Source organism: Symphalangus syndactylus, chromosome 16 (genome assembly GCF_028878055.3).
Source record: "Symphalangus syndactylus isolate Jambi chromosome 16, NHGRI_mSymSyn1-v2.1_pri, whole genome shotgun sequence".
Classification (NCBI taxonomy): domain Eukaryota; kingdom Metazoa; phylum Chordata; class Mammalia; order Primates; family Hylobatidae; genus Symphalangus; species Symphalangus syndactylus.
Genome location: NC_072438.2, coordinates 68,963,615 through 68,980,115, shown reverse-complemented (window position 1 = coordinate 68,980,115; position 16,501 = coordinate 68,963,615). Strand labels below are relative to the sequence as shown.

The following is a 16,501-nucleotide window of genomic DNA, read 5'->3' as shown; positions in this document are numbered from 1 at the left end:
AAGATGAGGCATGAGGCACAGCTCCTGTACAAAACCACCTGGCAAGGATTTCAAAGCTTCACACCCCTTTTTTATTTTTTTGGTAAATTAACAAGTTTGCTGTGGCATTGCAACAGAAGGTAGGACTTAGGCAGGAGGGAAGGGATGTCCAAGGCAGATCTTGCAGACACACTACCATGTATGCTCTATTATTCCTTTTTCTCACCAAGGGAAGAAAATTTTAGCTAAAAGCCATGTCACTCTTATGCATGGAGAAATGGATTCTAAAGTGAAGAAGAGCATAGCACTCCTTTCTTCATACAAGACACGTGTAAGAGGGAAGTGTACAAAAAGGCTGTGGAGTGTCGGGCTACTGGTGAATCTCAGCTCCACCACTTACAAGCACTGCAACACTGGACAGTTCAATAAACCTCCCTGTGCGCCAGCTTTCTTATCCATAAAACGGTGATAACAATAGTCAGTGCATTTTCTGAACCATATAATAGGGGTAATGGATTGTGAGGATTCTGTGATATAAACTAGCTAAAGCACTTAACAGAATGCCTGGTAATTAATAAGCACTCAATAAAATTTTTCCAAAAATAGTGAGCAAATGTGGGGGTCAGAGATTAAGCAAAACTGAGGGTAGAAATTGTGATTACTTAAAATAACAATGTGGAGTTATTTTAAAGGCAAGAATCCTTCGGATGGTGTGAATAGAGTCATCGAAAAGCAGAAAAGGCCGCAGAAGCTTGACCATTACCTTCCAAAAAGAAACCATCAATTTTTGAAAATTTGGCTTAAAAAATACCCGTGGCTTATATATGATGAGCTATTAAATCTTATGTTCTGTGCCTTGTGTCGTAAGCATGGAGTGAAATCAGGGGGAAGTCAAGTGAATTTTTTTTATGGTACTGACAACTTTAGGACTGAATTTCTCAACGCACATCATCTCAGCGAGGCTCATGCCAAGGCCTCGTTAATGGAAGCAACAAGTAGCTCTCCAGTGAACAGAGCCACCACCAAACTAATGATGAGGACCATGAGCAAAGTAACCCTCGGGAGAGTAGAGAACTTATTCAGATCATGCCATGCTATTGCCAAGACCGGACGTCCCCTCAAAGATTTTATTTGGATGTGCAAATTAGATGATATGAAAGTTGTTGATATTGGCCCAGTATTCAGAACTAAAAAATCAGCAAGAATGTTTGCATACTTTATTGCTGAAGTAGAACGAAAAAATCTAAGAGAGAAACTAGAAAAAAGTAAATTTTTCTCTGTCATCAGTGATAGAATCATAGACAGTTTAATCAAAGAAGCCAAACTTGTCTATGTGCAGTTTGCGAATGCAGGAAAGGTGCACTGTCAAATTGTTGGGGTACAGACAGTAGAAAGAAATGATCCTCTGGCAATAAAAAATGCCATTGAGAAAACTCTAGAGATAAATCTTCAACTTAGACTGTCGAGCCAAGACTGGGCAAAGAAGATGGTTGGTTTTGGAAGTGATGGTACCCATGGCATAGAGGGAGAGAACAATGAGGTGGCCCTGCAATTAAGAGAAATACAACCATGTGTACAAACTATATATTGCTTTGCACATCACCTTGAACTATATTACAAAGCGGTGTTCCAGAACATTCCTCTGTACAATGATGTCAAAGACCTCCTTCACGGCATTTATCACTTTTATCACAATTCTCCTCTTCATCAGAGTGCTCTGATAACTGCTTTCAAAGGCCTTCACCTTCGACCTGTGATGCCTTCTCAAATAGGAGACAGGAAGTGGCTTCATGGATTACAGGCAGCCCTCCGGAACTTTCTCAAGGGATATCCTGCAATTGTTCAGCAACTGCACTCGGTAAGTAATTTTGAAATACCATATTATTTGACTTTTTTAGAATCATAGAAAATACTTTCCTTGAGCTCCTTGGAATAATAATTTTGGGAAAGATAACCACCATGTTGTTCCCAACCTGTGTTACAGGCAGGCAGAGGCAAAAGTGACACCAGTCAAAAGAAACCCAAAGAACTTCTGGAGTCCCTTCTCCAAGCTGATATTGTTAAATTTGCCCACTTCTTGTTGGATGTCATTAATGTCCTTAGCATTCTGTCCTGTGTCAGTAAGAATAGAAATTCCTCAATTGCTGACATATTTGCCACTTTAGAGTCAACGCTGGAAATGCTCCAAATGTATCAAACAAGGTGAGAGGTTGGGATGATCTAAGATCTGTCAAACTAGACAGTTTCACTTGTGAAATTATCTGCCAGATGTTTCTTCATTTAATTTGTTAGTTGTTATTTGGGTGATTTCTTTTCTCCCCAGACTAGGGCCAAAAGAACGCATGGTGGATTCAGCCACATGCTTTCATGGTAACTGCCTCAGAGGGAAAGAAAACATTTCTGCTGTGAGAAACATTGTTTTAACACATCTTATCAAGAGGCTTCAAGGCTGTTTCAGAGATGCCAGCCAAAATGTGGTGAGGGCTACCATGATTGGAAGTTTTAAATTGTGGCCCACAAAGATAAATCAAGGTAATCTATACGCGCTGACTTTGAACCTATTATTCTCCGATGGTCTGTGTGAGTTTCTTTTACATATATGACTATTTTTGGTATCTTGATTATAGAATTTGGAGAAAAAGAAGTATCCATCCTGACTGCACATTATGAACCAGTATTAGAAGCTGCCAATGTGAAACTTAGTGAAGTGGATACTGAATGGAGCATGTTGAAATTAGAGATTTATGCCACGTAAGCAAGAAAGCAAGCTGAGCAAAGTGGCTGATACTTATAAATGTTTAGGTAAAACTTGGAAGTCTCAATCTTTTACATTTCTTCTCCTCCCTCCTAGATTTCAGAACATTCGAAAATTGACCTGGGATTTTGTGAATTCCATTTACTTACACAAGTATCCAAATATCCTGACACTAGTCGACCTAGTGTTGACCCTTCCTGCAAGTTCAGCTGAAGCAGAACGTGGCTTTACTCAGATGAAATCGACCAAGTCACATATGCATGCAAAAATCAAGGCTGAAAGTATGACGGATGTCCTAATTATTCAGTTGAATTCTCCAGACATTAATAACTTTGACCCTAGGAAAGCTATCCATTTATGGAATACAAGAACACCGTCTTCAACTGGTGACACAAGACCTAATTCAGATTGCTCATCAAACTCAGGAAGCCATTATGAAAGTGATTAGCAATATGCCAATGTTGACATTGTTGTTGCTTAGCAATGTAGCTCTTTTGCATAGTAAAAAAAAATAAAATAAATGGTTTCCAGAAGCCTGAAATTTAAAAGTAAAACAGTAACTTGTCTTCACATCAAACAAAAGGCATTTGGCCTCTTCCAAACATACAGAGTAAAAACCCCAAGATTGTTTCTTCTATAGCTTTCTAACTTCACTTATGTATTCATGTGTTCTTTCACACTCTTTTGGTGGAGCTGTATGCTTCTACACAATGGTGTTATTTTGATGTCATTTTTTTGAGAGTTATCCCTAAGGGTGACCAGGCTATGACTACGGTCTGAGTTCCCTTAGGCCTGGCATACAATTCATTATTTTTCCTCGATAATTCTAAGTGATAGTTGCATTACGTAATTAACTTAGAGCCAAATTGAAAGAGAGCTTCTCTTTTCATCTGTGAACAAAATTTGTAAGTTTATGTAATTATGTTACTGCAACCATATCACTACATGCTTTGGCCATTTAAGTAACAAAGGCAAATATTAAAACAGTTTTCACATTTCATGCTAAATCCTCAGGTAAACAATTCTTATGTAAACTGTAAGTACTGTCTTGTAACACTTTGTTTTGCACCGTATCTATTCGAGATTGCGGAAATGTATTGCAGCTTACAAGATTTTTAAAATACTTTGAGCCTCTTTACAGTTTCAATAGATTTTATTTATGGCTGTAGCTTGAAGAACATGACTGATTTATGTCTGACTTAGCTAAAAACCCACATAGGATCTTATAAACCTCAGTTCACTGAAAATTCTGCTATCTGGGAAAATGTTCTCATGTCTATAAAACTGGATACTCAGGTTTGATGAAAAAGGATACAGAATGTATTTCTGAACAGCCCGCTGGATGGCCAATTATATCAAAGAAGAAAGGTTTCACTCTTGCTACCCGGAAAATTACCTTCCACATCTCAAAATTGTGTATTTGTTTCGAAGCGCTGAGATTTTAGAAGGATTATTGCCATTTCCCTGGAGGTTAGAGGAAATGATAAAGTTCATGTGGACTTTTAGAAATGCTAAAAACTTAGATGTAAAAGAAAACCTTGGGATAGTGTGTCTATGTTTCATTCTTTTTATTCCTAAAACAAAGAATAGCTATGTACTCCGAACCTGAAAGATCCCTGGATACACATTAGGAGTCTCTCCTTGTTCTAGAAGGTACCTCTTTGTGTTGGTTAGGCAGACATTTTTTTTTTAAAGCAGATTCATTTATTTTGTTTTCTTATTTATTTCTTAATGCATGTGAATGCAATTTGAAGTGAAAAACAAGGTAGACATCTCTTTTAAATTGAGTTAAGTAGGTTCATAAGAGCAAAGAATTTAAAAGGTTAGTGGTCTTTCATGAAATACTTAGGAATACTGAGCCAATTAGGTGACTAAATTAGCACTTTCAATCCAGTAATTTAACAATTCAAATTTCTCTAATTTACAAAAGCAAATATGGTCTGATCCAAAGGGCAAGATGTGGATAAATGTATTACTTTGATTGTAGTGGTGATCTGCATGCATTTGGAACACTTTTATCTAATATTTGCCAAAATATTTTACTCTTGTGCCCTACTGCATGGAGGAAACCTTAAAATCATACATATTTTTTTAAAAATTCAGCCTATTCTGAGTGAAAGGTCAAAGAAGACTCTAAAAAGTATACAGTTTTATAATTTTACCCAATCTGGATTTAATTATTACTAAGTCAAAAAAGGCATTTTGACTTAGTTGAGAAACAATAATGAGAGAGCATCAGGAAATTATTATTTTTATATTTCCAAAATGTCTTCTGTTTCTTTAAAACTTACCATTTTATATAATATGAATAAAGAGATTTTTCAAATACTCATTACTTCTATTTTAGCAAAAGAAGAGAAAAACCATCACCTAAACCAAGTGACAAAATATTTTTCATTGTATTATAGGCATAATAGGAAATAAAGCATTTACTGACATTCTGATCGATTTGGTGACCCTGAACCTTGGCACAAACAACTTTCCTAGTAGTTGGATGCACCTTACCCAACCTGAAGTAAGCTTCTATGTTGTTTGAGTTTTAAAGCTTTAAGCATTCTTATTTGATCAATGCTTTAATAGTTCTAAAATAACGAGTACTTGCATAGTGTCTGACATTTAGTAGGCAATCAATGAAATCTGAGTGAATGAAAAATGAATGAACTTCCAATTAAAACATATAGTATGCATATGCTCAATATTTGAAGAATAAGTGATGGTATGTCAGTGAAATATTATAGAGACTGTGATGTTCAACCAGTGAGTTTCTATCTAAAACTACCAAATGGAATGATCCTAACTAGTCCTAGTAGATAATTCTGGTTGTTCTTGCTTTTCATCATAACCTTTTCCTTAAGAATGTTCAGAAAACAAAATGCTTAAAGAGCATTCCCCCATGGGCCACAAAGCCCTTGCACAGGCACAGCTATAATTTTTGTCTCTCCTCTGTTGGAAAGGTACAAAGTTAACTGGAGTGATGTGTGTAATTGATGGTATAATGGTAAGCAAAAATCACAAATGTCAAGGAAGCATAAAATGAAACACTTTCTAGGTGCTGTCTGGTGTGGATTGGTTGGTAGAATAAAGGAAACAAAAGTCAGAACTGATTCTATGTGCCAGTGAAAAGTCCCACTTCTTTCATGGGAAACTCTCACTATGAAAATATGAGCAAGTAGAGCATCAAGATAGATTCATGTAGATATTCCAAAGATATTTCCTGTTTTCTTCTAGTTACAGGAATTAACATCTTTATTAACAGTCGACTCCGAGTTCGTGGACTGGCGGAAGTTCCTGTTAGTAACCTCAATGCCTTGGCCCATTCCGTTGGAGGAGGAGCTCCTTGAGACCCTTCAGAAGTTCAAGGCTGTGGATAAGGAGCAGTTGGGCACCATCACTTTCGAGCAGTATATGCAGGTTGTTACCAGCACCTGATGGCATTGATAACACCAGAACACTTGTGACCTAAGAAGTGAATTACTCACTGATGTTACATTGCCAGGTCTCAGGCCAGTGCATTGCTTCTCAGATCCCCATGTCTAGGCACCCAGAGGCAGCACAGGCAGTGTCAAAGCCCCAGGCAGAAGCCTGGCTTCCATCCCCAGGGAAAAGATCTGAAAAAGTCAGAACTTCCAGGAGAACAAAGGGTTCTGAAAACAGTTACATAAACTTCATTGTTCTTCTCCTGAGTTCCTAACCAGTGGTTCTTATCCTTGGCTGTACATTAGAATCATCTGCAAAACTTTTAATAGGTTCAATGTCCAATACTCCCGGAGTAGAAAGAACAGTGATTAAAAAAAAACAACAACAACAACAACAACAAAAAACACATACACACACAGAGAAAGGAGCAGGTTTTTTTTTTCTTTGGGGTGAAAGGGTGATGAATGATGAGATTATTTTTGAGAAGTTGAGTTTGAAATATCTGTGGGAAATGAAGAGCGAAATGTCCAATCTAATATGGCCCATACAGAAGGGATCATGAGTCAATATCATGTAAGTGGTTATTGAATTTATGAATGTATGAGATCACTCAAGGAAAGTGATGGATAACCCAGTAGGGTGTGTAATATTTGGCCATTGGACGTGGCAGGTGGCATGTAACTGGTAACCTGTGCTAGAGAAATTCTGGTGGAATAATAAGTACAGAAGTTAGATGGCAGAGGGTTGAGGAAACGAATGGGTCTTTAGGAAGTGAGAACAAGAAAAGTCAACTGATTTTTGAGAAGTTTGAGTAAGGCAAGAGTAAAAACAAAATTTCATAACTGAGAGGGGCCTGAATTACTTACTTGATTAATGTCATTATATTGCTCACCATTTCACATTGCTGGTAGACATGAAAGAGAGAAACTTCCAGAAGGAGCTAACTTTGAAACAGAGTAATATTCTCCAGGTGCCTACATCTCACATGTATTTCACCAAACATATCCCTTCCTGCTTCCCTTTTCTTCCTTAATGCATGACCTCTTTTTTTTTGAGAGAGCTCTGAGGTTTCCAGGCTCATAGAGTTGAGCCAGAAGGAAAAACACAAACTATGACAAGGCTCTTTCAGGGCTGATCAAGACAGGTGTTTGGTTATTCGAGCTCTGCTACATTTATTTTCCAAGTAGATTTACAATTTGTTAAGGTGGTTTTGTTTGAAAGCAAAAGCAGCAGAGCAAAACTTACTCTGTTTCCATAGCTGTCTTAAGATTTTTTAAAGTGCGCACTCATAAAATTACTGACCTTCGCTATTTATTGTATGTGGCAATTAACATAGGATATCAATTTGAACATCCTTTTGCACAAACATGAGAAGAACAAAGGGTGTTGGCAATTTTCATCAAAGTGCTGAGCTAAAACCAGAAAACTATTTTACCAAAGGTGTGAGTTTCTTAGAGAAAGTTGGATGCTGTGTTTAAGAGAAACTCAGCAATACTTCTTTGAACACTACCTTTGTTTTAGGAACAGTTGTTTTCTGAGCTCTGCCCTCTCCCCTTCCGCCCTCAGGTCCCCCTCCTCTGAAACCCGCATTTGGAAAGGCCCACTTGACCAGCCTGCATGCCTTTCACAGATCGTCAGCACTTGCCAGCTCATTGCCCATCCCCCCACAATGTTGTTTCAGTGGAAAAATCAAAATAACTTTAGGTCAAAATTTTATAAGATTTGTCAAAAACGCTCCATTAGGACAGTAAAGTATGCTTGCATTGCAGAAATGAAGTTCTAATTGGTGTCAGTTATAGACTGAGACAGAGGGACATCATGAACAAAAGGTCACCGAGATCTTGAGTCAGTCATTCAGAAAACAAAGAGTTTTCTAAAACTAGCAGTGTATACCAGCATCATGCAAGTCTCCACAAACAGATAGGACATGAACAGGACATAAGGAATATGAGCTATTTTTAATGGGGGCACAGACTCCTCCAAAATATGACTAATGCAAGATTAATACAGGGTAGCAGCCTCCAAGCGTCATCGCACGATCCAGTCGTTAAAAATAGCCAGCACTCCTAATCTATGGATACTTATTTATAAAATATATACATATACTACAGCACTAATATATTATGAACATTATCAAAGATGTAAAAATAAAAATCACATAAGAATGAGATAAAAAGAAATGTAAATGGAAGTTCTAGTATTTTCTCCTACACCGCTGTGGTTTCTGCATCGTACTTGGGAGACAACTGCTCTAGAGACAAGATTGGCTCAGTCTCTGTGGCTTTTAGAGGAACATCTCAGCAAAATACATACTTTAATAATTTTCATTTTTATTTTTTATGTAGGCTGGTCTGTGGTTTACAGGAGATGAAGATATAAAAATTCCCGAAAATCCTCTTGAACCCCTGCCATTTAATAGGCAGGAGCATCTTGTAGAGGTAATGACTGAGATCTTTAAAACATGTGGCTTTGTAGCACTAATCGTTTTCTTTGTGTTTTCTTCCACTTGTATAACTTGGCTGTGGACTGCACCCCTGCCCCTCAGTTCCTCTGCTGTCTCTCCAAAGTGCAGACCTTAGTTAGCTCACTAAGGAGGCAGTGTAGAGAAGCTCTGGGGAGGAGGCAGGGGCCGGAATCTCAGAGCCTTACTGTTAACTCTCTATGTGATCACGGACGATTCCATGGCCTCTCAGAATTCACCTTCCTCGTCTGTCAAATAAGCTAAGTTTTAACACATTTGTCTCTAAGCTTCCTTCCAATTCTAAAAGCTTAAGATAAAATTTGTCATTTTACCAATGTCCATTTCTCGTTGATTTTGACTAATACAGCAAGGGTTTGCCTACAGCATTGCCCATAGCCCATCACAGCTTGCTGCTCTCAATATTATTATTATCCTCAATAATAGCATCTTATGAGCCTCTATTTCTGAGGCCACAGTGAAAACCCAGACCTTAAAAATCTCAGTGCGGCCAGGTGCGGTGACTCACGCCTGTAATCCCAGCAGTTTGGGAGGCTGAGGCGGGTGGATCACGAGGTCAGGAGATCGAGGCCATCCTGGCTGACACAGTGAAACCCTGTCTCTACTAAAAATACAAAAAAATTAGCCACTGCGCCCGTAGTCCCAGCTACTCGGGAGGCTGAGGCAGGAGAATAGCGTGAACCTGGGAGGTGGAGCTTGCAGTGAGCCGAGATAGCGCCACTGCAGTCAGGCCTGGGCAAAAGAGCGAGACTTGGTCTCAAAAAAAAAAAAAAAAATCTCAATGCTACTCTGACCTCAGTAAGACATGAAAAAACTGAATGGTAGATTTAGACATCACAGTGAACTCTGTATAATGTATAGATTGTTCAATTTCTAGCCAGCCATTAGTTCCAAATTGCAGTACAAAATTGAGCAAGATTCCAGTTGCAGCCTTAAATGGAGCAATTTCCTTCAATTGGATGCATATTTTTTGAGCACCTCTGCTAGATGCTAGCAGGAGAGCCGGTAAGAGAAAGGGTCAGAGAGTTACCCAAAAGTCCAAGATATAAGGTTGGCAGTTGCAGGGGCAGTATTTTGTGTGGTGTTGTTTTTAATGTGAAACTGGGGACTGAAAACCAATTATCTTGGAGCGTTTTGGAATGGTCTGTATATGCTTTTATGCACAAATCTGCCATCAACATAAACAGGTTCTTCATTAGTTGGAAGCAACTGGCAGTTTGAATATTATGCCAAGTGAAAAGTACTTTCATTTTCAGCCAGTAGTTTTTAGAAATGTCAGTCAAAGGCAGAATCTTTGAGCTGCTCACTTGGCAGCAAAACAGAAAAGGACCTTTTAGTACTTTTGGAGCAGGTGGCTCCCACCTGCTGCTGGAAGATTACAGGGAGGAAAGGAACAAAGTCAGCAGCAGAGGCAGGACTGTGGAGAGCGAGCAAAACGTGTTGTTATGGAACAAAGATGGCTGACAGGTGTGTGTGTGTGTGTGTGTGTGTGATGTCCATATGACAGAAAAGGTGAAAGGAGTAGTGTTTTCCATCCTCCCCATGGGTGTCTCTGAGACTCAATGCTCAGAAGTTACATAAATCGCAATGTTCTTACGCTGGGATAAAAGCACAGATTTCGCTGTTTACAAGCTGTGAGGTATCCATGGCATTACCCAACCTCTCTGCGCCTTGATTTCTTATCCCTCTCTGGTGGGGCTGTTGTGCAGAGGGAGTTCATGTGTGTGGTACTCTTGGAACAGCGATTGGCACATAGTAAGTCCTATGTAAGTGTTAGTCAACAAGCTAAACAGGTTAACTATACATGATTAAACAGTGGTTAATGGTTAACCTGCTAAAGAAAGGTGGGCAAAGATAAAACGTCAAACAACAAAAGATGTTTGTTTACTTATTTGGCTGTAATTAGAATAAGAAATACCAAATTGGTGAGAAATGGACACATTAGAAATCCTGGAGGCCAGAAGCCCTGGCTCTGCTCCCAGCGCTGCCAGGACTTGCTGTGGAAACTTGCACAGATCTGCACCTCCAGGCCCTCCGTAACCTCTTGCCATTTCAGTCAATGGCAACCCTATCCTTCCAGTTGCTCAGGTCAAACACCCAGGAGTCATCCCCAGTTCCTCTCTTCTCTCAAACTCCACATCCAATACCTTAGGAAATCCTGAGAGTTCTGTCTTCAAAACGCATAAATCCCGAATGAGACCACTTCTTCCCAGCCCTATTGCTGTCACCTGGAACAAGCCACAATCAGCTTCACCTAGATGGCTGCAACGGCCTCATGATAAGTCTCCCTGATTATGCTTCGTCTTCACCCAGCTTGCAGATCAAATCACAGCAGCCCCTGCTCAAAACTTCCATGGCTCTGTGTTTTACTCAGAGGAAAGGCCCAAATCCTTAAGTGTCCAACCAGGCGTTGTGTATTCTGATCCTGTTGCCTCTTTCATTTCGCCTCCTGCCATGCTCCCTTTGCCAATTCTGCTCAGCCACACTGACCTGCTCATTGTTGATCAAACATGCAAGGCCTGCCCCCACCTTGGGAGTTCAGCCTCAGCAGCCCCTTTGTCTGTCATGCTCTTCACCTGGATGTCTTCCCCAGCTAACTCCCTGCCCTCCTCCACATCACTGGTCAAACTTCATCTCAGTCTTGCTGTCTAGCTCCCTCTCCACTCCTCACTCTCAATTCCCCTTTCCTTGACCTGCTCTTTTTTCTGTGTTTTCATAATCACTACATAGTTTACTTATTTATTCTTTTATCTTCTTCTTTTTTTTCAGGCTGGAGTGCAGTGGCACAATCTCAGCTCACTGCAACCTCCGCCTCCCGGGTTCAAGCAATTCTCCTGCCTCAGCCTCTCGAGCAGCTGGGATTACAGGCACCTGCCACCAGACCCGGCTAATTTTTGTACTTTTAGTAGAGATGGGGTTTTGCTATGTTGGCCAGAGTGGTCTCCAACTCCTGGCTGCAAGTGATCTGCCCATTCGGCCACCCAAAGTGCTGGGATTACAGACATAAGCCGCCACGCCTGGCCTCTCTCATTTCTTTGAGACATTATTTAAATTTTTGTTGGATTTTCCAAATATCAGAAATTATTTTTCCACCTGTTATCTTCATTTATGCCTAGTTATACCTGTTGATAGTTGTAAGGGGTTTTGGTAACAAATAATATGGTGGAAATACCCTCTGACTCTAAGAACTTGCTTCTCAAAGTATGGGCCAGAACCAGCAACATTAGAAGTACCTGGAACCTTGCTAGGCATGCAGAACCTTAGAAGGTCCAGCACCATATACTTAACCAGAATTCACCTTTTGAAAAGGTTCTCCGGGTCATAAATACACATTTGAGAAAAGCTAGAAGGTAGCAGTCTCCCCAGACAGGGCTGCTTATGTGCCTAGGTGTGGCCTGTGTGTTCCAGGGCTTGGGCCTCTGCTTTGGAGGCCCCAGAGGATATTTGACTCCCAGGCACTAACTTCTCATGCTGCCAAATGCACGAGACACTGTGTCAATGTCAGCTCAGGCATTCAGAGTGACAAAATTGCTGATTTGATATTTGGTGTTTAATATACTCTCTGCCTGGATGTGAAGTCAACTAGGGTCAGTAGCTTGAGTATGAAGTCCAGAGCAGGTGAACCAGTTTAAAGACTTTTTAATGGCTAGAATCCCAGTGACTTTAGGCATCATTTTCTTTCCCTCCTTTCACTCCCCACAGAGACCGATGGACCAGAAGCCTCATATTTAGGACCAGGGCCTAGTTTGTCCGGAGAATGCTGAGGACAGATAGATGGGTCCTTGTGCTCGTGGCTCTCTTTTCCTATTTAATGTGCAGCCCCCCACTACCCTTAATTAGTACATTATTTCCTAAATATGTTAGTAGCATTAATTAGCACAATATTTCTTTTATGATATTTCAGGGCCCCACTTTTACTGCTTTTTTCTTAACATTATTCAGTTCATACAATTCATTATGTGTTAGCTTTACTAATTCAATCCTCAGAAGGCAACCTTATTCCAAAGCTCCTGGGGGGATTCTTCATTGCCATGACTAACTACTGACTACAAGAGTGCCCCATTTTATCTTTGGAATTCTTTTTGTGTGCAGTTTTTCTTTAGGCTATTTGCTGACTATGAGAAGGATCCACCCCAGCTTGACTACACACAGATGCTGCTTTACTTTGCTTGCCACCCAGACACCATGGAAGGAGTCTACAGGGCCCTCAGTGTGGCTGTTGGAACTCATGTCTTCCAACAAGTCAAAGCTTCCATTCCAAGTGCAGAAAAGGTAATTGCATTCCAAAAATAGACTAACTATAGAGTCTGAAGGGGATGCCTGAAGATCCTAAACTGACAACAAGGACTCTGTTCTTTTCATCTCCGTGTTTTCCTAGGTGTATCATATGATGCTTTACACACACTAGGTCTTCAACAAAGCCTTACTCAATTGGATTAAGACCTGGGGACCCAACTGCCATCAAACATTTTTGTAGTAAAGTCAAGATTTATTCAAAGTGTCTTGGTGGAATCAAACTTTACTCTGTAAAGGATGGCCTTTATTTGGCATGAGTGCTGATCCTGATAAATGCAACAGAAATGGGTATCAACCCAATCCATTTGGGATTCTGTGTAGAAACTGCAGATGAAACAAGTTCAGGTCTACATGCACACCACGTATATGTGGCTTGGTAGTGTTTCAGGCCAAAGCCCGGCCACTGGGAACCTGCATTTCATATCACCTGTGTCCAAGGACAAAGAAGCTTAATATCTGATTAAGATGCTACCTCACCTTCCCCTTGAGCTCTCTCAGGCATTGGCATTCCCTGGCTTTTGAGATGGGATAGTCTCCAGCAGGGTGCTAGGTAACGTGCTGCCTAGGTGCCTGTTTGTTCTTGGCATGGCTTTTGGTTCTGTTCTTTGGGGGCCGGAACAGTGGCTCCATCTGATGGGATGCTTGGTTCTGTTTTTCCTTTGTAGAAACAGAGGGGAAAAATATTGCTGACCAGTCCAGACTCCTCAAATGTTCCAGACACATTTCCATCCTTTTCACACATACTTGTTAAAGTAGAAGTAGTCTGAAAGGAATGGGAGGTTCCTGTAACTGCATTCATGGGAGGGAAGAGATAAACTCTTAAATGCCACCCTAAAGTTTGGCCCTGAGCATGTGGACAGAAAGATCTCCTTCCCATTCCACTAGAGCCAGAGTGAGGCCAGATACATATCTAATGAGCTAACAACTCTTCAAACCAGTGTGCTGTAAAAACTGGTTCAACACACAGTGGCAGGAAGTTCAGCCAAGAGTGTGTATTTCCATTCAAGAATGCTGCCGCCTTTGACAGTAGAAGCTCAGTTTAACAGTTTCCCAAATAAGGGGCTGGCTGTGGTGGCTCCCACCTGTAATCCCAGCACTTTTGGAGGCCAAGGCGGGTGGCTCACCTGAGGTCAGGAGTTCTAGACCAGCCTGACCAATATGGTGAAACCCCATCTCTACTGAAAATACAACAATTAATTGGGTGTGGTGGTGTGTGCGTGTAGTCCCAGCTACTCAGGAGACTGAGACTGGAGAATTACTTGAACCTGGGAGGCAGAGGTTGCAGTGAGCCAAGATTGCACCACTGCTCTCCAGCCTCGGTGACAGAGCAAGACTCCATCTCAAAAAAAAAAAAAAAAACAAAAAATTCCCAAATAAGTGAGGAGTTAGGTATGATGTGCGTTCACGGGCACTGCATTTGCCACTTTCCCAGAGATGTTTCTACATCTCTCTGTAGATGAGAGTCCCCTAAACTAACTCTGGATCTATGATCTAAGCCCAGATCACAGCGTGCTGTGAGGTCTCATTAATGTCTGTCTTCCCTCACTTCAAATGATGTCAGACCTGCTGCTATATGTTCCCATGGTGCACCCTGCTTCCCCTACAACATACTCCTCACCTGGCAATGACTTCCTTGAGATCTGCTTCTCTCTAGACTCTAAGCACCCTGTGGACCGGGAGTTTGGTGGGGAGGAAGCATCTGTTTTGTTCTGCATCCCTGAAGTTGAGGCAAGGCCTGGTACAGAGCTCAGTAAACATTGCATTAATTAATTGATCAATTAATTAGTTCATTCACTTCGTAAATTATGCTTTTTGCACGGTCCCGTGAAGAACACAAAAGAAGCCAAACTTGCTCTCCTGAAGGGACTCTAATTGGCCTCATTCATACAGAAAAGAATGAATGATGCCCCAAACAGGGAGGGAGCATGGGATAAAAGGCAGATTAACGTGAGGCCTTGCCAGCCAGAAGAGGTGTGGATGCCCTCTGCTTTCCTGCCTCTCTGTCTTTACTCTTGTTACTCTCTCCACCTGGCATACCCTTCATCTCATCTCAAAGGATCCGAGGCCTCCGCATTATCCAAGGCCTACAACAATGCCACATCTTTCACGAAGCGTCCCCTGACAACACTGAGCGCTCTCACAGCAAGAGCCAGGTTATAACCAGAACTTCCCTGGCAGGGCGGAGCACCTTCACACACACACATTCACTGCTTCCACAAACATTTATTGATCACCTATGTGTGCTGCGGACCACTCTCGATTCGGGGGTATAGCAGTGAACAAAAATTATTCCAGGTAGGAGGAAGACAGGCAATAAACAAATAAGCAAAACAGAGACTACATCGAATGGTGATCAATTCTATGAAAAAAAAAGAATTCGGGGGAAAAAAAAGGCATTGGAATGGGGGTTGCAGTGTTCATTAGGGTGGCCAGAGAAGCCCTCTCTGTGAAGACACGTATAAACAGAGGCCTGGAGAAGGTGAGGAAGAGAGCCTTGCAGGTCCCTGGGGCATGAGCACTTGAAGTGAGGACAACACTGAGTGCAAAAGCAGCCATGACTGGTGTGCTCTGAGAACCAGGGCTAGCCAGCAGAGCTGGAGAGGACCAGACTGAAGGAGAGTAACAGGGAAGGGAAGTGAGAGGGAGAGGACCCTGAGGGCCACTGCAGGGACCTTAGGTTTAACTCTCTGCAGGATGAGAAGTCATTGGAAGGGTGCAGTCACCTGGCTTCACTAAGTCAGGATCTCTGTGTGTTGAGGAGAGACTACAGAGGGCAAAGGAGGGAAGTAAGGAGACCTAGGCCTTCAGGCAGGAGACCAATTATCTATTTATTTCTACTGCTAAAGGGTTCCTGCCTTGAGTTTGGGGCACCTTGTTACCCATCTTCATGTCCTCTGAAGTAGCTGCCACATAGCCAGTGCCTGGTTAGTATTTGTGAACATGGCCAAGAAAGAAGGGAAGAAGGAAGAGAGGGACAGTGAAATGAATGGAGTTTAGTCTCCACGGTAGAGAGGAAGAAAGCAGACATTCCAGGCAGGCAGAGGCAACAGCAGAGTCCAGGAGGCTGAGATGAACAGGAAAGGCCAGGAAAAAGGAAGCCTGTGCTAGAGCTGTTGCCATAGCAACAGACAGCTGTCTCCCCAAGCTGGCAGCCAGGCTAGCTAGCACAGGAAGGCTCTTAATGCCTTCCATCCCTGAGTGCTGCATTCACCATATGATAGTGTTCCCACCCAGGAAGCAGCTCTCCTTGAGTGCTGCTCTCAAGAGCTCCTTTAAAGTCCAAGGGCACTGTGGAGGAACTGAACCAAGGACACTGCACTGCAGAGATTAAGCTAGTGGGTGGGAGGTGGAGCCAGGGATGGAACACAGGGCTCTCTCACACACACAGGCCTGTTCCTGACTTGGAGTGAACCCCAGGAGCATTTGGAAAACAGAAGCCACTCACCTCCTTCATTCTCACTCACTCCTCATCCCACTGTCTCCAACTGTGGCACTCCATTTCTATGCCATTTCCACTGTGTTCCAGTTTCCTGGGCAACCCTGTCCCAGGAAGCCATAATGCTCAGAAATAACAC

The 16,501-nt window shown here is 41.7% G+C and overlaps 1 protein-coding gene across 3 annotated transcripts in view; it reads left to right on the top strand.

The window, feature by feature from the left end:
* The window catches only part of SPEF2 (sperm flagellar 2), a 196,352-nt gene that overhangs the window by 169,106 nt on the left and 10,745 nt on the right, over positions 1–16,501 (top strand). For all 3 annotated transcript variants that reach the window (XM_063619889.1, XM_063619888.1, XM_055245840.2), the window contains 4 exons: positions 5,143–5,249; positions 5,963–6,145; positions 8,497–8,589; positions 12,723–12,902. In XM_063619889.1, coding sequence (XP_063475959.1) covers positions 5,143–5,249; positions 5,963–6,145; positions 8,497–8,589; positions 12,723–12,902 — 563 coding nt within the window. The remainder of the gene's footprint in view (positions 1–5,142; positions 5,250–5,962; positions 6,146–8,496; positions 8,590–12,722; positions 12,903–16,501) is intronic.